Genomic DNA, 22,600 nt, shown 5'->3' with positions numbered 1-22,600 from the left:
GGTGCTTCGGCATGATCAAGTGGACAGCCTTTCTCGGGTGGGGCAGACCCCAGATAAACCTATTTGCAACGTCAACTAACAGTGCCAGAGGTTTGCCAGCAGGTTCCCCCAACAGTGGAGCATGGGGTACGCATGCTTCGTCACGTGCAAAGACCTATTCCTGTACGCATTTCCCCAATTGCCTCGAAGAGTCATCATTCAACTCAGACGGTGTCTGTGCAGGATGGTCCACGTTGCATCAGCGTGGTCGAGACAGATCTGGAACTCTGACCTTGTCAGCAGCACCTCCAGTCAAGCTACCGGTGGTTGCGGATCTGCTCGTCGGAGGGAGGCTCAATCTTGCACCACGACCCAGGATGGCTGCATCTGAAGGGCTGGCTCTTGCAGCATTAGTTTGGTGGGTACAAGCTACTGGTGGACTGTAGGGAGGTCCTTGCCAGGGTGTTGATTTGTGCTACAGGCACAAATGGAAGCATGCCGCGATGTGGTGCCGGTCGCAGAAGATTAGAGCCCTCCAGGTCATTCCATACATGTTGCTGGCTAAGTCGGGGCACGCCTCTATCAAAGTGCATCTGGCTGTTATCTCCCGCTACACCAGGTCCCTGGGACAGTCTTCTTGGTCAGATCGTCTGGTGTTCATTAAAGGACTCTTCCGATCGTTCCCACCGGTGAAGGCGCCTGCCTTAACGTGGGAACTCAACGTGGTGCTGACTAAGCTCATGGAGTGGGGTCCCTTTGAGCCTATACATCAAGTTCCTTTCTTGGAAGACTGCTCTCCTTGTGGCTATCACCTCTGACCGGAGAGTGGGTGGGATCCAGGCCCTGTCCTTTAAGCGGCCTCATTTGACTTTCCACAAGACGAGGGTAGTGCTGCGGATGCACCCCTCCATGTCCTAGGCTCTGTTGGAATTTCATCTCAATGAACCCTTGGTGTTTTTGTTTTTTCAGAAGCCTTTGTTGCTGGCTGAAAGAACTTTGCACTCGCTGGATGTGGACTGAGTGCTGAATTTTTGTGGCCCACACTAGGTTTCCTGAAGACTTCTCAGCTTTTTGTGAACTTTGGTCCTGTGATTCATGGGCAGGCCCTTTCCAAGGCTTCCATCTCCAGGTGACTCTCTAGCTGCATCACTCAGTTGGCAAACCGACTGCTGCCTGGTCAGCCCATTCTACCAGAGCAATCACTGCTACGACTGCGTTCATGTCTGGTGTGCCCCTGCTGGACATCTGCAGGGCTGCTACGCAGAGGTCTAAACACACTTTCACGAAATTCTACTGCATCGACGGGGATTCCAGAGAGGAGTCCAGAGTTGGCCAAGCTTGAAGATGAGGGTGAAGAGGTGAGTAATTGCTTCTGTAGAGCCTTGCCACCTCCCATGGTTGTGTATGTACTGCTATGTAGTCTTTAATCATGGGCATACAAATCCATGCCCGACACCCATGCTGGAGAAAGTTACTTACCTGTAATTGTTATCCAGCGTGGGTCTGGCATGGTTTCATGCATGGATTCACATGTGAACCCTCCCTCCAGCCCCCTCTGCCGCTCTTCTTGGTCACACTGCCACTTTTCGTGCTACCAAATCTGAAAATGGCTGCCAGAGGATGGGCTTAGGGAGAGGACAGTCATTGGCTGGGGCAGTATGACCTAGAGCTCAGTGATTGGTTTATAGGAGAGAGACAGTTTGTAAACAAACTGTTTTTTTTTTTTTTCTCCATTTACTGAGGATTCCCGGCCTGACGGGGAATATTCGGGAGCATGTGTCTCCATGCTGGAGACCAATAGTTACAGGTAAGTAAGATAATGCTGGAGTTTTAGTATGTCTCCATTTCTCACTAGGTGGACACAGCATCCCACAAACTGGTAGAGTACCAAGACAAAAGCACAATGATGATCACTGGAAATGTTTAGTCCCCTATGCTAACACTAACATTTTTGAACTAAATTGGTAAAGGATTTCAATTTCTTATCTGGGGAGATACAAATCTAGAAACAAACCTGGGCCATTCAGTCTACTTGTTCCTCCAACTTCAATCTTTTGGGAAAGCATCTGTATACACTTCTGTGGGACACTTCTGAATCGAAACTAGAATACATTTTAAATAGTGGTCTGGTTCACTTCAGGTATGACTGAGTACAGGAATGTACATGTGCGAGCACAAAGAAATGAGAGAGTAGGAAATCGTGAGTTCTGGAGCCACTTCTGGAATAAAAGTAATTTATGTGCAGCAAATCAAACACCAAAATATTTTTCACGCATCTAATGTAAAACTGAAGTTACTGCCTTATAGAATATGCAATTACTGCAAATGTTCTTTGAGGAGTTGGAGGAAAATATTCAAATAAGCTTTGTGCGTAGTAAAAAAAGCAATTGTTCTCAGACCCTGACTACCTGGTTGATCCACAGTGGACTTTTAGGTATTGCAACTTTCAACAATTCTGGGAGTGGTTTTAATCGGGGTTGAAAAATGTGGTTCCTATGTGACCTAGTGAGGTGCCCTACTGCATGCCTAGCGGCACTTGTTTCTTCAACGCATCAATTTCATTACGGAATGGAGTACTTGTGCATGAATCTTTTGTCATTTTGGGTGCTGGGATTTCTTGATTAGTGTTTGAGCTGTATCAAAGTTTGTTGGAATGCAGGCTTGAGCCATTCAGAAGCTTTACCTCACTTGGTATACAGGTAAAGCTAGTCCATTTCAGTTCCCACTTGGTAAACTGGAAACTCCAGTTGGCTAGGTGATGCACCACTTTGCCTATACCAACGAATTTTAACTTGATTTAGTTTCCATGTAAAAGTATTGGTAGTCTGGATACAAACTCGCAGGACTTCGGTGCAGAAATGTTAATGGATGGCATCTTACACCATATTGCAGGAAGCTGGTGGAGTCCCAAATGCTTTGTAGGTAAGGCACATGTGGCCAGGCTAATGTGTTTCTGCATATGGTATGTACAGCTTTAATGGGCCTATTTAAATGTCTTGATGTGTACTTTGCAGTCTAGTCTTCGGATCTCTCCACCTATACCCTTCATGCCCCTGGGAAGCTGCAGGGACCCTTTAAAGATGGGTGGATCACGACTGGACCATGATCAAGCTAACCTATCTGCTGTGACAGGCTCACCTATTGGAGTGTCCAAGAGATGGCCTGGAGCATCCATCTGGCCTTCTTGGGATCTAATGGATTCACCAGAGGATCCGTTCAGCATTGAGAGAGAAGCCAGACTCCACAGACAAGCAGCTGGTAAGCTTAATAAAATTTGCTGCGTAATTAATCCTGTTGCAATGTCTAGTCCTTCACCTCCCCCTCCCACCCCCTTTCCCACTAGTGGCCTCCAGAAACCTATGTAAACATGAAATTACTTTCCTATTTGCATTAGTTTACATCCTCTGAAATTCAGAGCCTTTCAAGTAGAACCACAGAACCAAAGTTAGTGGTTGATTGTGCTTTATGGCAGATACTATGTCTGATTAGTTTCTGATGCATTTGTAGTCGGCAGCATTTTTCTGCTTTCTAGGAGGTTAAAATGGTTCTTATCCTGGGGAATAAAGCCAGACTGGCTCAAGTAACTTCTACTTTTGGAATTTAAAGATCCACAAAATGACTAATTCCTATGTTTTTTCAACAATCGTAATACTAGGTGGGATCTTCAGATTTCTGTGCTTGGACTGTAGTGCGCTGCACAGATTACTTGGTATTAAAGGCAGTTTGACTGCACCTACAATATCCAACACCTATAGGAAACTTGCTTTAGCATACATTGGAAAAAGCAATGATGCCCTACCACAGTTTGGGCTCGATAATGAAATGACTAAAGGTGTGCTTTGCTAAACTTCCGGATCACAATAGTTTGTGGCATCCCAACCTTTTATGTATTCTCCATATAGTAAATAAAGGAGCTTAGAATTGATAAAATACTCGGATGAAACCTGACCTTGGAACCACAGTCCATTTTGGCAAGGACCAGTGTTTGCCACTAGCCTCTTGGAACTCAAAACAAATTGCTATGTCCTGTCTCTTATCTGCATATCTCGATAATTGCACTGACAGGGTAGTTTTTCCACGCTGTTAAGGATTTCTGAACTCTGTCCAGGAGGGGCAGAGGTTCAGAAGGCCAACCTAGTTTCTTGGAACAGGGTAACCTCTGGACAAGCCAGACCAATCGGAGTAGCTATGGCAGGCGGTCAAAACTAAGTCTTGGGAGGGGTGAGGGTGACTGAAGGACCTCAATGAGCAAGAGTAAGGGCACTCACAAATTACTCCAGACAGGTGTTGGATCCAAAAATATACACATTACAAGGCCTTTTTAACATACACCATAGCAAAGAATCACAATACCACTAAGTAAACCAATACATAACACTCAATACAATATATATATACCAGACCAGGGGGGTCTAAAAAAAGAACTGCACGAAATATGCTGACAACCTAGAGGGGATGGAAACGGGCAGTGAAGTGAATCTTTAAGCGCAATTCAACACCAGTTATTCACCTAAGAGGCAGTCCAAGCCCTAAGAAGAGACTTCGGCAGGTTAGTCCAATTCGGTTGCAGGTTGGAAGGCGCCAAAAAGGACGTCTCTGCACCTTTTTAGTTCCTGAGATCTAGCAAGGATTCCCAAACGGGACAGTGGAGATTTCTCCGCTCCCAGGTGGATGAATCGTCCCAGTTTCACTGCAGCAGGCTTCAGGGCAAGAGGGTCACAAATGCAGCAGACTTGCAAAGGATGTTGCTGCAGCAGGGGAAGAGGGTAACGGTGTTTACTCTGGTCCGAGCGCACTAGGGCCTTCTCGAAACTACTGCAGAAGGTCCTGCATAAGCTGGTCAGCCCACTGGTTGGCCCAGAGACACTTCTGAGAAAGCTTACTTGCAGGTTTTGGTGAAGGTGCAGAGAATAGTTGTTCCCACTATTCCAATGGGTCGAAGCGTCTTCACAGACCTTCGACGACCAGATGCAGAGGGGGGTCCCACGGGACGAAAGCAGGCTCAGGGTGCCAAACCTTCCAGCAGGTCACCAGCGGTTCCTCGACTCAGCTTCATAGTTGCCGGATACTTGGATCCTATCATTTGTTCAGTCAGAACTTAGGAGATCGACCTGGTAGTGGTGTTTCAGCCTCCTCTTATCCAAAGTTCCCTTTGCGCCAAAACAGAGAGGACCCAATGGGAGAGCTGCTCACAAACACACACTCCATACATGGACCAATCGCAGATGACCGTGGTCTCGGGCATTCAGGACACTCCAGACTCTGCCACCTAGGATGTGTATTGGGACCAGACATCCCAGCCCACATCCTGGAGGCGCACACAAGGCAGGCAGAAGCCTGCAAAAGCATTGGGATTTGTGGGCAAATGCATGACCAAATAAGGACTGGCCCGGGTCAACTCGACCTGGGGAAGGTGAAGGGGCAAGTTGACCAAAGAACCTTGTGGCATGCCCTTTTTGGGGCCAGGCCACCTATTTGTGCCAAATGCGGTTACCATGGCAGGAAAGGGTTACAAATAATGCGAAACGATAGCTGCCACCAGTACTGTCCATGACACATCTGCACAGTTCAGAAGTCCTGCGAAAGTATCTAGGGCCTCTGGAAATGACTATAGACCCAAGTTTGCTGTATGGTAAGATTAATTGCAACATGAGAAAAGGACTAAGGGAAACAGTCTCCCAGTACTGAGTGTCTTAAGGGCATGTCAGTTCCCCATAAAAAGTAAGCAAAAGCCCAGAGGAGTGCAGCTGAAGGCTGTGCTTCTCTGGCAAAGTCAGTCAGTGGTGTCTAAACAGCAGGAAAAAGTTTGGGGGTTAACACATGGAGGGAAAACTACATACACATGTTTTTTTTTTTCCCCCTAACACACGCAAATAAATCTCTGCATAGAAAATTGTGTGCAAAGCCTTCACTATAGACTGAACTGGTCGGTCTTTCTGTTACACGGAGCCACCTGCTTACATGGTGGTTTTATATTTGGCCGCAGTCATATCCTTTTGCTTAAACCGAACTAAGGGCAGCATATCTGTTTGAACATCAGGCAGCACCATATATGCTTGGTGTTACTGCATCACTAATGGGAGCTTTGTGCATCCTGTGCAACACGGCTTAAAGAGATTCGCCAGTAACTGAACCAAAGTACTCTTCCACATTAAACGGCCAAGTCAATTTGAGTGAAGTAGAAACATTTGACTTTTTTTTCCCCCACAATAGCCGGACTCCTTCCAGCCTGGCTTCATATGGGTCTTCTGCTGTACTGGGGATATGATGGTACCCCACACGCTGAACGACCGACTCGGGCGTCTCAACGAGTGGCTGCAGGCCAAGGCCCCTGCGCTGGGTGAGTCCCAGCAGCATGCCTCCCCTGCCCAGAAGAAGCTGGAGTGGTTTTCTAAGACCTTTTGAGGGTGCACGTCCAGCAGGGGCCCAAATTAAGGCTGTGCACCGCAAGTCCACTGCCACAGGGTGCGCCATTGTGATGGGTTCTGCGGCAGCCAGGGCCAGTACAGCGTCTCCGGCACCTTCAACCACGAGCCAACAAGCAAATGATATGGATCCGAACACAGATGATGGCGGTTTGGGGGATATAGAGTCTCTGCTGCTCAGATCTTCATCGCCCGACGAGATGGGCTCGTTCCACACCATGATCTCGAGGGCCTCAGAGCTGTTCCAGCTTGTCCGGAGGAAAAAAGGGTTTCCTTTACCAGCGCTGCAAGGCGAAGGGGAAGACTACTTTCGATCTCGCTCTTGGATGGCATTTGGGACAAAGGGTTGTCCATGAATCTTCCTCGTCCCCAGGAAAGCGGGACCATTATGAGAAGAAATACAGGGTGCTGGAGTCTGCTCTAAAGTGCTTACGGTCCCAGCTGTCCCCAGACTCTGGTTTCGGCGGTGGCCAAGAAATAATATTCGGGCGCCTCCTCGTTGGCAGCCTCCCCCGGACTGTGAAAAGTTGGATGCCATGGGACGAAGAGTTGCCACATTGGTAGCGACTACCATCAAGCCTGCAAACCCCCTTGCCATCGTGGCGAGTTACAACAGGGAGCTTTGTTTCAAGATCGCTCTCCTCCTGGACATCTTCCCAACAAGAGGGCCGAAGCTTTGGAGATCCTACAGGAAGACGAGATGGTATCGCACCACGCCATTAGTGGCCACGGACATCTGCGACATTTCTGCCAAATGGGCAACAGCGTTTGCTTTCGTAGGGGTTGGTTTAAGGTCACTAATTTCCACCAGGATGTTTAGTCGAAGGTGTTTAACATGCCCTTTGATAATTTGTTCGGGAAGACCGTGGACGAGTCTCTTCAGGCCATCAAGGTGGACCCAGACCGCTCGTGCCTTGGGCACGCTTCAGCGACTGACCTCTGGCGAAAAATCCCAGCATTTGTCCAAAGGTTTCGGGGGAGGTGCTTTGGCCTCCCGCTCGTCGGCCCAGGAGACCTAAAGGGGCTGTGCCAAATCTAGAGGATGTCGTCGCCAAGGCAAAACAGGATCGACCAGACCGTGGCGTTGGGCCTCCACCCAAGCACTCCGGTGGGAGGCCGGCTGGCGAACTTCATCAGCATGTGGAAGATCATCTCCATCTACTGTTTGGTGATGGACGCTCTCGCCCACGGACACACCCTAGGCATCCTTGAAACACTTGTGTATAGGCGCGTTACAAATGCCATATCATATCCAATGGAAGTATACCACTAGTGGCCTGGCCGGACCACCACGTGTCTCAGCTTTTGCTGGAGGTGCGGGCCGTGCTAAGAGGTTGTGATGGAGCTCGTCTAAAAGAGGCTCCTGAGTGTACTCTTGTTACTTCCTCATCAGACTGGCGGTTGGAGGCCCATCCTGGACCTCTGCCGTCTGAAAAAGTAAAGTTTTGGCCGTTTACACTTCAGCACATGCTAGGACAGCTGGAGGAGGGGATTTTCTATTGTTGCTGAACTTGGAAGATGCCTATTGTCACATCCCCATACACAAGGGCCAACACAAGTACCTATGCTTTGTGGTTCAAGGGCAACATTATCAGTTCAAGGCCCTTCCCTTTGGATTGAAGTCAGTGCCAAGGGTTTTCACCAAGTACCTGGTGCCGGTGGCAGCGCAGCTACGTCTACGAGGGATCCCCATCTAACCTTACCTGGACAACTGGCTCATCTGGGCAAGCTCCAAGGACATCGCCGTCAACCACAGGGCGAGGACCGTCCAACTCCTGACTGATCTGGGGTGCTTTTTGAACTATGCAAAGTCCTGCTTGATTCCATTGCAGGACTCACGGTTTCTGGCTCAAATGTGTTGTCTGGCATCTCCGTCGGAGGATAGCGGCCATCTTGGGCAACGTCCAACGGCTGTTGGCCCTGAAGATTGCAAGAGTGAGGTCCATCACGTCCCTGCTTGCCATGATGTCACTGTGCAGGCTACGGATGCGTCCACTGAGGGTGTTCCTCGACGCCCGTTGGATAAGTGTCGGGAAGCTTTACGTCACACAGGGAGTTTCCGTCGAGCGATAGTGGTGGGGAGTGCATGCACATCTTTCCACAGGTGCACATTTCCAGACCCCACCTCATCAGGAGACTGTCGTGACAGACGCCTCCCTGGAAGTATGTGGCGCACAACAGAAGTCTTCATGCAAGAGGCCTGTGGCTATCGGCGGAGAAGACGGTGCACATCAACATGTTGGAGCTGCGGGCAGTGTTTTGGGCCCTAAAGTCCTTCCGTCCCACAAGAGCAAGGTAGTACATGTCTTCATGGACAACACCACCACGATGGTCTACATCGGGAAGCGGGGAGGGGGGTACCAGATCCCTGGCGCTCTCCAAAGAGGTGCACGACCTTTGGCACTGGGCCGTAGCCCAGGGAATGTTCATCCCATTTCATCCGGCAGGAGTAAAAAGCACCGTTCCCGACTCTCAGCAGGGAGCTGCACTCTTGCCACGAGTGGTAACTTCGGCAGGACCTAGTGCGTCACCAGTTCTGCAGATGGGGCAATCCCCAGATCGCTCTTTTGCGACTGCGACGAACATCAAGTGCCAGAGCTTCACCATGTTTCCTCAGCCGGGAGCATGGGGGACGTGTTATCTTCCCCTGAGACAGCTTGTTTCTGTATGCGTTCCTGCTGTTGGTTCTTCGACTAGTGCAACTCAGAAGGACCCAGTGTAGGATGATCCTTGTCGCACTGGCGTGGCCGAGACCGATATGGTACCCAGACCTTCTGGACATGTCGGCGTTCCCTCCAGTCAAGCTTCCGGCGGTTGCACATCTCGCCAAGGAAGGAGGCAAGATTCTGCACCACGACCAAGGATCCCTGAACCTTAAGGCCTGGCTTCTGCAGTGCTGAGTTTAGGGCTATGATCTCCCAGCAAATTGTAAGGAGGTGCTTGCCAAGTCCAGAGGTTTGTCTACTCTCAAATGCTACGGGCACAAGTGGAAGAGGTTTGCATTTTGGTGCTGTAGTCGGATCAACCATCTATGGGGTCACTGCTCTGCAGGTGCTTCCGTATTTGTCATTGGCCAACGCAGGACTGGCCCACACTTCAAAGTTCATTTGGCTGCCATCTCCCTCTACACTAGATATCCTGGACGATCATCCTTATGGTCTCATTGATTGGTCAAGGAGTTTGTCAAAGGACTATTTCTCTGGTTCCTGCTAGTGAAGGCTCTGGCCCCAGCATGGGAGCTCAAAGTGGTGCGGATGAGGCTCATGGATCCACCGTTTGAACCTAGGCATTCGGCGCCACTGAGATTTTTCTTGTGGCTATCACATCCGCATGACGAGTGGGAGAGATCCACGCCCTCTCTTGTAAACCACCTTAGTTGACATTCCACTAGACAAGGGTAGTGCTATGGGACACACTCCTCCATAACCAAGGTGACACGGACTTTCATCTAAACAAGCCCTTGGTGTTACCTGTATTTTTTCTGACGCCTTCGTCGCTGGCTGAGGGGACTCTGCACTCGCTGGATGTTGCTAGAGCACTGAAGTTCTATGTGAACTGCGCAATGTTTCCGGAAGTCGTCGTAACCTTTTGTGAATTTTGGCCCTGTGAACCATGGGAAGGCCTTCTCCAAGGCTTCCATTTCCAGGTGGCTCTAAAGCTGCATGACCCCTTGTCAACGGTTCGTAAACCGACTGTTGCCTGGCTGTCCGAGAGCCTATTCGACCAGAGCAATCACTGCAACTACAGTGTTCCTGTCTGGTGTGCCCCTGCTTGACATCTGCAGGGCTGCTACGTAGAGGTCGATGCAAACCTTCAAAGTTCTACTGCGTTGACCGGGATTCCAGGGAGGAGTCCAGAGTTGGCTAAGCAGTGCTGTGCAACCTGTTTGCTTGAAGGTGAGCCTGGTGAGGAGCTAAGAGATGCTTATGTTAAGGCTTGCCACCTCCCGTGGTTGTGCGTGTGTACTGCTATATATTCATTCATGAGCATGTGAATCCATGCCAGACCCCATGCTGGAGAAGGAACAAGTTACTTACCTGTAACTGTTGTCCGGCATGGGTCTGGCATGGATTCACATGCAAACCCTCCCACCTGCCCCTCTGTGGCTCTTCTCTTGGTCCTACTAAATCTGAAGATAGCTATCAGAGGGAGGGGCTTAGGTAGAGGGCAGTCATTGGATTGGGGCAGTGTGACCCAGAACTCAGTGACTGGTTGTTAGACAGTTCTGAAATTAAACTTTTTTTTTTCCTTTTTTTTTTTCCTCCAGCATGGGGACTGGCATGGATTCACATGATCACGAATATTCCCCATCAGGCTGGGAATCCTCGGTAAAGAAATCCTTTTCACTTCTGAACTGTCTTTTCACTGGTCTCTGGGTCATACTGCCCTCTACCTAAGCCCATCCTCTGGCAGCTATCTTCAGATTGTTACCGCGCATTCAAGTGTGCTATAGCTCTCGAGCTGTTGCTGCATATTGTGTTTTTTCAAAGTGTTCTCTATTTTTTGGTTAATTGAGCCTGAAGCTCCACCCATTAATTATCCGATTTAATGGGGACCCGTTTTCAGAAGCTTCTACGCCCCTCAAGGGCGATTTTTTTTTCATCGAACTTCACTTCTGAGGATTCAAGAAGATTCTTGAGGCCCACTCCGCGTGGACATGGCTGAAGATGAGGGAGATTCAACACCTCTGTTCAGGATCTGGTCAGGAGGTGGACTACAGAACATTTTCCTGGAGGATGAGCACTTCTGCTGCCTACACTCGAACAGATCTCACATGGAGGCGGCCTGTGCGATCTCCAAGGACATGTCCTCCCACACCATGAAGGACCGTCACAAGTGACTCACTGAGTGGCTGGAGACTATGAACCTGGCGGCAGGTGAGCCCCGGCAACCGATTTCTCCCAAAAGGAAATCGGAGTGGTCCTCTAAGACCTTGAAGGGCACTCCAGTGACAGGGGCCCAACAGAAGGCAAAGCACTGGACGTCAATAAGCACCAGTAGCGCCGTTGGTACAGGCTCTGCAGCAGCCAGGCTTGGAGCAGCATCGCTGACGCAGTCAACCACGAGCCAGCGCTCAGGCTCAGCAAAGAAAAGGAAGTCTGAGCACCCGGGTAAGCTTCTGGAGAGGGCCCAATCGACTCCGGAGAAAGCAAAGGGGAAGCGAGGCGCTGACCCTCCCCTCATGACGAAGGCCTCGGATGCGCCCAAGGTCGTGAAGGCCCAGGGTCACCAGGCGAAACTTCTATTGAGTGGTGGCGTCCCTAGCGAAGGCTGCGGATGCAGGTTTACAGGACACCTCACTAAGACGAGTTTCCCTGCCCGCCCGGAGGGAATCTTCCTTTCTGATGTTTGTTAATCTGCTTAGAATCACATGCTGTGCATAGGTCCGACATCCAGTGGTCACTGCGGAGTAAGGCAATGCCGATCATCTCCCATAGACAGTCGCCCTCTGGCTGAGAAGTGGGGAGAGTAGGGGGATAAGTTAGTCCTGCTGGACTCGGATATCTCCTCCGAGGAGCTTTCAAGGCTAACAGTGCCTGACGAGGGCTTCTAGGCCAGGTCCGACGAGGCAGATGGGGAGAGCGACTAGGGAACTGACTTGGAGTGGCAGGGAGGTGAGGAACTGGAGACCACGCCACTTCCAACGCTGCGGCTCAGTGAAGAAAAGTCTGCGCACCAGGGTAAATTACCTAATGAGTCCCTCAGCAGCTTTGCTGGATTTATAGGATTTATTTTTTCACCTGGTAAGAGTGAGCCCTTTTCCCACTCTTGCATGTGTTTTTACCATTTATTTTATCTTGGGTTCTGGAGCCTCACCTACTCCATGAGCACCATTTTTGTGTTGCACAGCACCTTCAGTGCAGTAACACAGGGTTGTCTTTTAGACTGTCCTCTTACTCCATTTTTTCTGGGACCGTCTCCCATAAACATGTAAAGTTGCCATTAACTTTATCTAGATTCTTTAAACTACAGACCAGTACACTCCATCTTACATGGAGTATTGGAAAGGGTTAATTCCTATCCCTTTTTGTCTGCGTCTCTTGAAGCACTGTTTCACTCCCTTTACATCAAGACTTGGCTGGTGGCAGTATTAACTACCTTAACTTTACTACCGTGGTTATATTATAGAACCATGGTATTGTTTTAGGCTATTATATTAGCCTCGAACATAAACCCCCTTGACCAAATACATTTCATTTTGGCTCCAGCTGGGTTTAGTCATTACTTTTTGTTAGTCTTTCTCGTGGTGTTCTCTGCGCGCTAACCAGGGATGATTCCTTTGTTTAATGTCTTTTCCCAGGCTTCTGCACAGCAGCCCTCCATAAGGCGCCTGAAAGTCTGGGTAGGCAGGATGTGAGGGAGGGGTCTTAGTCCCCTGCCATGGGTTCCCTTGGTAACCCACGTCGCACTCTTGTCTGATTGGCTAAGGGGACTATCCTTGCCAGAACAGCCACCCTGCTGTGATTGACAGCCAGGCTGTATGAATGGGGGGGGGGGAACTGCATAGAAAGCGGGTCTCTGGGACTGGAAAGGCAGTCGCCACTGGAATGAAGGAACCAATGAGGAGCTGAGGACCTATTCAACGACAACCGCCCGGTGAAGCCCTGCTGCAGGTCCGAATTGTCAATCTGACGACCGAAGATGGAAACTTCTTCCCTTGAGCTGGTGGGACCAACCAGTTCGCCCAAACTGCAAGCAGGACCCCCCAAACCCCCCCCCAACCCTCTGGACGAATTTACTGTACAGAGCTACAGTAGGCTGGATAGCCAGGAAGGTCAGACCCTGCTTGGGTGTTAAGGAGCGCACCTTTTATTTGTTGCTCTGCTGCTAGTTTCTTCCCTCAGTAGTGCAGGACCCTCCAGTCTTCCTACTTTGTGTCAGTCTGACAGTCGCTTCAGGAACCGTGAGCCTGCAGGAACTACCAGGAACATCTGCCTCAGCTACAGCTCCCTCTGTTTTAAGGTACTGTGCAATCCCGCTTGTTTCGTTCCGCCCCAGGGAAAAGTGTGTGAAATCTTTCTCTAATCCGAGGGCTTGTCCTTTTCTTTTTAAACTAACTTTTCTACCAACCTGGTCCGAAATCCGTGGCACGAAATTTACCGCAAACTACCCTGAACCATGTGATCTTAAAAGGCTTTTGTCCTATTGACTTTGGCCCTAAGCCTTTGCTACCTGATTCTATCACTGTAGTTCCCCTTGTTCTATTGCCCTGAGTACATACTTGTTGATGTGGTCCAATTTCTATTAACTCTTTCCCTCCCTTTTTAAATTGCTGGAGTGCAATTTTGCTCCCACTTCATTTTGTGAGTTGAACTTGTCTGGGATTTAAGTGGTGTATTGAGTGATTTTTAAACTGCTTATGTTATACAACTGAAGAGTGAAATAAATGTATATTCCTTTACTTGAAAACCTTGAGTCATTGTTTGCCTGAATCGTAGTCATTCCTGTCCTTTTTGTAACTATTTGTACTGCTCACTTACTCTTAAGCAGTCTGGCTGCTCCGCTACTGCTACCACCAACAGTGTAGTACAGGCTTTTACCAAAGACCTCCATTGAAGGAGTGGTGGCGTCCCTGTCGAAGGCCGCTGATGCAGGTTCCCAGGATGCAGCCTCCAGAGCGAGTTTTTCCCTGCCGGCCAGGAGGAATCCTTTTCTGCCAGTGGAGAAGACACTGGTGAAGACTATGCTGGTCATCTCCCTGAAACCGTCTCCTCTGATCGAGAAGAATGGGGGGGGGGGGGTGTCACGGTTAGGGCACAGACAGCTCCTCCTCTGAGGAGCTTGCTGTTAAGACCGCGTTGGATCAGATGTTTGAGGCCAGGTCCTACGGCAGTAACCCCCGATGATGTGGAGTGTCGGAGACACCAAGGAGCAAGGCATACAGGATTCAGAAAGCACTAATCCACTGCCAGTCCCCTCCGCAGCAGCCACTGCCTCTGGCGGGGCCGTCAGACATTTTGGTGGACATCCTGCAGGCTTTGCACACCCTGTGCTCAAATTCGGACCAGGATGCCCCATCACTGGCGGGAGACCCCACGAGGCCTGGGCCATCGGGAGAACCCCCCCACATAAGAATTCCCTCTTCCACTCCTGAACCATCCTTTGCCTCCCTCCCCTCTGCCGAGGCAGAACCAGATATGGTGACTGGCACGGACTGTGCGAATCCCCCATCCCTGCTGCCCAGGGCCTCGCCGCCTGACAAGATTTGCTTGTTTCATGCCTCAGTTCTTTCAACTGGCTCTCGGAAAAGGACTTCTGTACCAGCGCCTGGAGGCTAAGAGTAAGACCGTACTGTCTATCCCGCTGTTGGACATTTGCGCTGAGGGTCTGTCCATGAAGAACCAGTCCAAGGCAGATACGGAGACAGCGCACGCTTTGTGCATGCTTCAGCAACGACTGCCATCCTTTCGGACCTCCGGAGGAAAGTCACAGGGTTCCTCCAAAGGCTTTGCTAGCTTTGCGTCATCCTACCATTAACCGTCCCGCTCTTCGACCCAGGAGGCATACAGGGGCCGCAGCAAGGCCGGAGGTCGTTGCCAAGGCGACTCCACGGCAAAGCAGGACTGAACCGGCCGGGATGTCTGGCCCCCACCTGCACACCCTGGTGGGAGGCCAGTGGCTAACTTCGGCGTGTGGAAGACCATCTCCACTGACCGTTGGGTGCTTGAAGCGCTGGCCCACTGATACACTCTGGAATTACTACGTAAGTGTCACGTATACCACCCGTGGCCAGGGAGGAAAGGCACATCCTTCAACTTCTGCTGGAGGTGCAGGACATGCTGAAAAAGGGCGTAATGGAACTCATTCCAAAGAGGCTCCGAGGCTCCAGTGTATTCTCGGTACTTCCTCGTCAAGAAGACTGGCGGCCCATCTGGACCGTCGCTGCTTGAACAAGTACATCAGGTCCCATAAGTTTCAGATGGTCACCCTTCAGCACATGCTGGGACAGCTGTAAGAAGGGGTTTTCCTGTTGTCGCTACACTTTGAGGATGCTTACTTTTGCATCCCCATCCACAAGGGGCACCAAGTTACTGCGCTTGGTGGTCCAAGGGCAGCACTCGGTTAAAGGCCCTGCCATTCGGTTTGAAGTTGGTGCCAAGGGTTTTCACCAAGTCCCTGGCGGCGTGGCTGCGTCTCCAAGGGATCCACGTTAACCCCTACCTAGACGACTGGCTCACCCGAGTGAAATCTAGGAAGATCACCGTCGTTTATACGATAGAAACCGTCCGTCTGCTGACGGAACTAGGGTTCTCGGTGAACTATGCAAAGTCTTGCTTGGCGCCATCGCAAGACGCGCTGTTCCTGTGGTCCTGGCTCAAGTGTTGTGCCTGGCATCTCCATCGGAGGAGCGGATGGTGGCCATTCCAAGCAAGGTGGAACGGCTGACCCTGAAGATCGCATGGGTGAGGTCCTTCAAATCCCTTCTTGGCATGTCATGCATATACCTTGTTCGACTGTGCAGGCTGCGGATGCGGCCACTGAAAGAGTACCTCAATGCCCGGTGGATCCAGGTATCGGGAAGCTTCGAGGACCAGATCCGTTGAGCAATACAGTGGGGGGGGGGGGGTCCGCATCTGGCGGCAGGCACAGATTTCCAGACCCCTCACCATCAGACGGTCACAACGGATATCTCCCTGGAAGGATGGGGCACTCATATCTCAGATCTCCACGCAAGAGGCCTGTGGCTACTGGAGCAGAGGTTGTATATCAACATTTTGGAGCTTCGGGCAGTGTTTTGGGCCCTCAAGTCTTTCCTTCCATCCCTCAAAGGCAAGGTGGTACAGGTCTTCACGGACAACACCACCACAAAGTTCTACATCTGGAAGCAGGTGGGCACCAAATCCCCAGAACACTCGAGAGGCGCAGGACATATGAGTCATCTGGCGGGAGTGAAGAACATGGACTCCCTCAGCAGGGAGCTGTGCTCGTGCCACGAGTTGTAGCTTCGGCAGGATCTAATGTATCTTCTGTTTCGTCGATGGGGCTAGCCCTGCTGAACACCAAGTTGAGGAGGCTCGCCAGCAGGTTTCCCCAGCTGGGGGGACCATGGGAAGAATGTGTTCTCACTCCCCTGGGACGGCCTGTTATATATGCAGCCCCGCTGTTGCTTCTGCGACTCATCAACTCACAACGGTCCTGGTGCAGGATGATCCTCATTGCACTGGCGTGGCCGAGACCTATGGTACCTGGACATGTCTGCGTCCCCTCCAGTCAAGCTTCCGGCAGCCACAGATCTTCTCTGCAGAGAAGGTGCAATTCTGCATCATGGACAGAGTTGCTGAGCTTGCAGGCCTTGCTCCTGCAGCACTAGAGTTTGGAGGATGAGATCCTGGCAGACTGCAAGGAGGTACTTGCCAAGGCCAGGGCTTCGTCTACACTAAAGTGCTACGGACATAAGTGGAAGAAGTTCACTGTCTGGGGCCGTGCACAGAAGATAACTTGTAGAGGGTTTATGACCCCTTAGGTACTGCTGTACTTGCTGTCGCTGGCCAAAGCAGGACTAGAACGCACATCCATCAAGATTCATCAGGTGGCTATCTTCCGCTACACCAGAACTCTGGGGCGGTCGTCGCTGTGGTTGCACCACCTGCTCAAGGAGTTAATGAAAGGACTTTCTCCAGCATGGGGTCTGGCATGGATTCACATGGTCATGAATATTCCCTGTCATGCTGGGAATCCTCTCTAAGGAAATAATGAGTTTGCTTAGTTTCTGAACGGTCCTGTTAACCAATCACTGGTCTCTGGGGCAGTATGACCCAGCCAATAACTGCCCTGTACCTAAGCCCCTCCTAAGCAGCCATCTTCAGATTTTTACTGCACGTTCAAGTGTTGGGAGTCATCGTGCTGTAGCTCTTGAGCTTTTTCTGCGTATTGTTTGTTTTTTTCCTCCGAGTTTACTCTTATTTATTTTGGTCAATTTGAGCCTCCAGCTCCACCAATAATTCTTCCGATCAACGGGGACCCGTTTCGGAAAATTTCTACCACCCTCAAGGGTGGATTTTTGTCTTAATTACATTTCTTGGAGGATTCCGGAAGACCTTTGAGGCCTATCCCGATTCGGACGTTCCCCAGGGCAAAGATTTCAACGTTTACTGGATCCAAACTGTTTAGGAACTGCCCAGGTTGTGGACTGCAGAACGTCTTTAAGGCGGATGAGCACTCCTGGTGCCTCTAATGCCTACACGCTGACAAGTCGCATGTGGAGGACCAGAACATGAAGGACCATCGTAAACGACTCGCTGGAGGCTTAGGGCCCAGCAACAGGTGAGAAGTCCGAGCGGTCTTCTAAGACCTTTGAGGGCGCTCCGGCGACTGGGGGTTAACAAAAGGCAAAGCATTGCGAGTTCGCAGGCACCAGGAGCCTGCGGGCTCATCGGCTGCCAGGCAGGGCGTGATCTCACTGACGCCATCCATGAGCCAATGCTCTGGCTCGGTGAAAAGGAAATCTGAGAACCCGGGTAAGCTTTGGGAGAAGCCCGGTCGATCCCGACAGAGCCGGGGAGGGAGGGAGGGGGGTGTGAGGTGGTGATCCTCCCCCTAAGGTGAAGGCCTCTGATGCGCCCAAGGTCGTGAAGGCTGATTCACCCAGCGAAGGCCTTGATTGAAGTTGTGGCGGCCCTGGCGAAGCCTGTGGAGGCTACCCCAGTGGAGACTACTTCCAGGCCTATAGTTTCCCTGCCACCCTGGAGGGAAATAGGCTGAAAAGCTATCGAATACCCCCGGGATAGGGAGGGGCACGGTATCCCTAACAGACACGACCTCTGAGGATTAGCTGGCTGGCGTCAAAGCTATCCTGGACTAGAAGTTCGAGGAGGTCGGGACCTATGGGACGGATCCCGACGAGGCAGATGTAGGGAGCAACAGTGGAGCCGACGAGGAGCCTCAGGCCATGGAGGACCCCACTCCCCAGCCGACGTTCCCGTCGCAACTGATGCCTACGCCACAGGACAATTTGGGAGCCATCTTGATGGCTTTGCAGACCTTGTGTACGGAGAGGACAAGGTTGCCCTGACCCCCCGACCCCCAGCAGACCATCCAGCAGCACCTGGACCGGCGGGGAGCCCACTGAGCAAGCGGAGGAGAGTCTATCCTCCCCCTCCCATCCAGCTTTCACCCCACCCTCACCCTGAGGTACAGGACTGACGGAGACAACAGAATGAATTTCCCATCGCCTCCCGCCCGGGCTCCCTCCCCCGCCTCAGCTTTTCCAGCTGTGCCTCGAACAAAAGAGGGGGATTTCTTTATCAACGACAGGAAGCCAAGAGGAAAACCGTACTCTGTCCTGCTGAAGGACTGTCCCTTTTGAAGAACCTTTCCGCGGCTCCTGCAGAGAGACCGGTACGAGAAGTACCAGGTCCCGGATTCCGCTCCTTTGTGCCTCAGGGCGCAACCGACCTGGATTCTGTAGTCTCCACGGCAACCAAGAAGAAAGCAGCTGGGGCGACGGCATCATCCTCCACTTACCCGCCGGACTGTGAGGGAAAGAAGCTAGACTCCATGGGATGTCGAGTCATCTCGTCGGCAGTGATGACCATCAAGGCGGCCAACGCCCTCGCGATCGTGGCCTGCTATGATGGGGAGCTGTGGTTCAAGATCGCCCCTATCCTGTACTTCCGGACAACAAGAGTGCAGAGACCCTGGAAATCCTGCAAGAAGGCGAGGTGGCGTCAAATCACGCCATCACTGTAGGTACGGACATCACCGATAGTTTTTTGTCAGATGTGCAACAGCGTTTGCTGGCGCAGTTGGCTCAGGGCCACCGACTTCAGTCAGGACATGCAGACCAGGGTACTGGACATGCCTTTTGACCCAAACAACCTGTTTGGGTAAGAGGTGGACGGGTCGCTGCAGGCCATCAAAGCAGAGACGGCCCGTGCCGTAGGCACACTTCGACGGCCGTCCTTTTGGACCTCCAGAGGCAAATCTCAAGGTGCCGCCAAAGGATTCGGCGGTAGTTACTCCTACTGCCAAGCTGCCCGTTAGTCACAGGAAGCTTACAGAGACCGCAGCAAGGCCGGTGGATACATCACCAAGGAGCCCAGGGTGGCAAGGCCTCGGCGAAACGGGACTGAACCGGCCATTACGTCGGGGGGAAAGGAGGGGGGTGGGGGGGGGGGGTGGGAGTCCCAGCTAAGCACCCCAGTGGGGAGCAGGCTGGCGAACTTGGGTGTGTGGGAGTCCATCTCCACCAACCATTGGGTGCTGGATGCCCTGGCCCACAGGCACACTCTGGAGTTCCAAAGGAAGTGCCTCCATTTACCACCTGTGGCCAGGAAAGAAAACCACGTTAGACAGCTACAGCTGCTTCTGGAGGTACGAGCCATGCTGAGAAAGGGCAAGATGGAACTCGTCCCAAAGAGGCTCCAGGTCTCTGGAGTTTACTTGCGGTAGTTCCTCATCGGAAAGAAGACAGGCGACTGGCGGCCCATCCTGGACCTTCAGCACCTCAACAAATGCATCATAGCCCAGAAGTTCCGGATGGTCACCCTTTAGCACGTACTGGGACAACTGGAGGAAGGAGACTTCCTATCGTCGCTGGACTTGGAGCTGACTTCAACCCGAAGGCATCCTCCAAGGGTCTTTACCAAGTGCCTGGCACCGGTGGCTGCGCTTGCAGGGGATCAACATATACCCCAACCTGGATGATTGGCTCATCCGAGCAAAGTCAAGAAAACTCTCGGTCCACACAGCGAAAACCATCCGCCTGCTCACGGAACTGGGATTCTCGCTCAACTTTGCTAAGACCCAATTGGTACCTTCACAGGACGCCCTGTTCATGGGAGCTAGACTAAACACAGTGGCGCGGTTGGCCTCACCGTCGAGGGAAGGACGAGGGCCATCCTGGGCATGGTATAACAGCTCTTGATAGTCCTCACTCTGGCCTCTTCCATGGTCAAGTCCCTGCTCGGCATGATGTCATCGTGCATCTACCGCGTGCGTCTGTGCAGGTTGTGGATGCGGCCACTGCAGGAGTTCCTCGACACTTGTTGGATGCAAGTGGCGGGAAGCTTCGAAGAAGAGATCCCACTCAACGAGACTTTGCGTCAAGCAATCCAGTGGTGGGGCACCCACGCGCATCTCATGGCGGGCATGGACTTCCAGACCCCAGCGCACCAGGAAATGGTGACAGACTCCTCCCTGGAGGGATGGGAAGTGCACACAGGAGATCTCGTGCAAGAGGCCTTTGGCTCCCAGAGAGGTCCCTGCACATCAACATCCTGTAACTCCAGGCCGTGTTCTGGGCCCTCGGGGTCTTTCCTTTCGTCCCTCAAGGGCAAAGTGGTACGGGTCTTCACCAACACCACCAGGATGTTCTACATCGGAAGCAGGGGGTTACCAGATCACCATCCCTTTCCAGGGAAGCGCTAGATCTGTGGCACTGGGCCATTGCCCAGGGGATATTCCTGGTACCTTTTCAGCTGGCAGGAGTGGCCGACTCACTCAGCAGGGAGCTGCGCTCCTGCCACGATCATGAACTTCGGCAGGATCAAGTGGATATCCCATTCCGACGGTGGGGCAGTTCCCAGATTGATCTGTTTGCGATGAAGACCAAGTGCCGGAGGTTCGCCAGCGGGTTTCCCCAGCCGGGGAGCATGGGCGATGCATTCTCTTCCCCTGGGACGCCCTGTTCCTGTATGCGTTCCCACCGTTGCCGTTTCTTCTGCGACTCTTCAGTCAACTCAGAAGGTCCCAGTGCAGGATGATCCTCGTCGCACTGGCGTCGCGGAGGCAGATATTGTTCCCGGACCTTCTGGACATGTCAGCATCCACCCCAGTCAAACTGCGAACGGACGCAGTTCTTCTCGCCAGGGAAGGAGGCTCCATCCTACATCATAACCCAGGATCGCTGAACCTGCAGGTGTGGCTCCTGCAGCACTAGAGTTCGGAGGCTGACATCCCAGTGGACTGCAAGGAAGTCATTGCAAAGGCCAAGGCCTCCTTGACTCGAGTGCTGTGGACAGAAGTGGAAGAGGTTCTGTCTGGTGGCGTGCACAGAAGATAAACCCCCTACAAATCACGGCCCCTAAAGTGCTGCCATACTTGCTGTCACTGGCCAAGGCGGGGCTGGCACATGCCTCCATCAGAATCCATCTGGTGGCCATCTCCTGCTACACCAGAACTCCAGGGCGCTCGTCGCTATGGTCCCATCGCTTGGTGAAGGAGTTCATGAAAGGACTGTTCCGCTCATTCCTGCCTGTGAAAGCTCTGGACCTGGAGTGGTTGCTCAATCTGGTGCCGACCAGCCTAATGGGTCCGCCATTCTAGACCCTGCACTTAGCACCGCTGAAGTTCGTATCGTGGAAGACCGCTTTTCTGGTGGCCATCACCTCCGCACAATGAGTGGGAGCGATCCAGGCCCTCTCCTGAAAGCCTCCATATCTGAGATTCCACGAGACGAGGGTAGTGCTGAGGACGCACCCCTCCTTCATGCCCAAGGTGCCGTCAGACCTCCATCTCAACAAGCCCTTGGAGTTACCTGTTATCTTCCCTCCGGCGCCGACTGAGAGGACTTTGCACTCGCTGGATGTGGGTAGAGCGCTGAAGTTCTACGTGGACCGCAAAAGTTTTCGGAAAACATTGCAGCTGTTTGTGAAATTTAGACCTATGAACCAAGTGAACGCCCTCACAAAAGCTTCCATTTCCAGATGGCTCTACGGCTCCATCATGCACTGTCTCCGGTTGGCAAACTACCGTTGGCCGGCTGTCCGAGAGCCCATTCAACCAGAGCGATCACTGCTACTATGGCTACGGTGTTCCTGTCTGGTGTGCCCCTGCTGGACATCTGCAGGGCTGCTACGTGGAGGTCTACGCACACCTTCACGAGATTCTATTGTCGACCGGCATTCCAGGGGGTCTAGAGTCGGCCAGGCAGTGCTGCGCAACCCGTTAGCTTGAAGGTGAGCCTGGTGAGGAGGTAAGAGGTGCTTAATGGTGAGTTGTTGAAATGCTTAATGTTGAGCCTTGCCACCTCCCGGGGTTGTGCGTGTACTGCTATGTATTCTTGTTTCTGATGTTTGTTAATCTGCTTAGAATCACATGCTGTGCATAGGTCCGACATCCAGTGGTCACTGCGGAGTATTGCATTTTGTTTTTCGTAGTCGAAAAGGGGACGTCGACAAGGCGTGTCTGTAACACTATCCCTATAGTGACGTGCGTTGTACCCACAATCCCTCACGCGTCGAGGTCCCTCAGAT

The 22,600-nt window shown here is 51.9% G+C and overlaps 1 protein-coding gene across 4 annotated transcripts in view; it reads left to right on the top strand.

Moving 5' to 3' along the window:
* The window catches only part of CPEB1 (cytoplasmic polyadenylation element binding protein 1), a 517,982-nt gene that overhangs the window by 236,848 nt on the left and 258,534 nt on the right, over positions 1–22,600 (top strand). For all 4 annotated transcript variants that reach the window (XM_069624702.1, XM_069624701.1, XM_069624700.1 and 1 more), the window contains one exon: positions 2,994–3,237. In XM_069624702.1, coding sequence (XP_069480803.1) covers positions 2,994–3,237 — 244 coding nt within the window. The remainder of the gene's footprint in view (positions 1–2,993; positions 3,238–22,600) is intronic.

This window comes from Ambystoma mexicanum, chromosome 11 (genome assembly GCF_040938575.1).
Source record: "Ambystoma mexicanum isolate Mex_15411 chromosome 11, UKY_AmexF1_1, whole genome shotgun sequence".
NCBI lineage: Eukaryota > Metazoa > Chordata > Amphibia > Caudata > Ambystomatidae > Ambystoma > Ambystoma mexicanum.
Note: the sequence above shows the minus strand (reverse complement) of the source record. Positions and strands in the feature narration are given on the sequence as shown.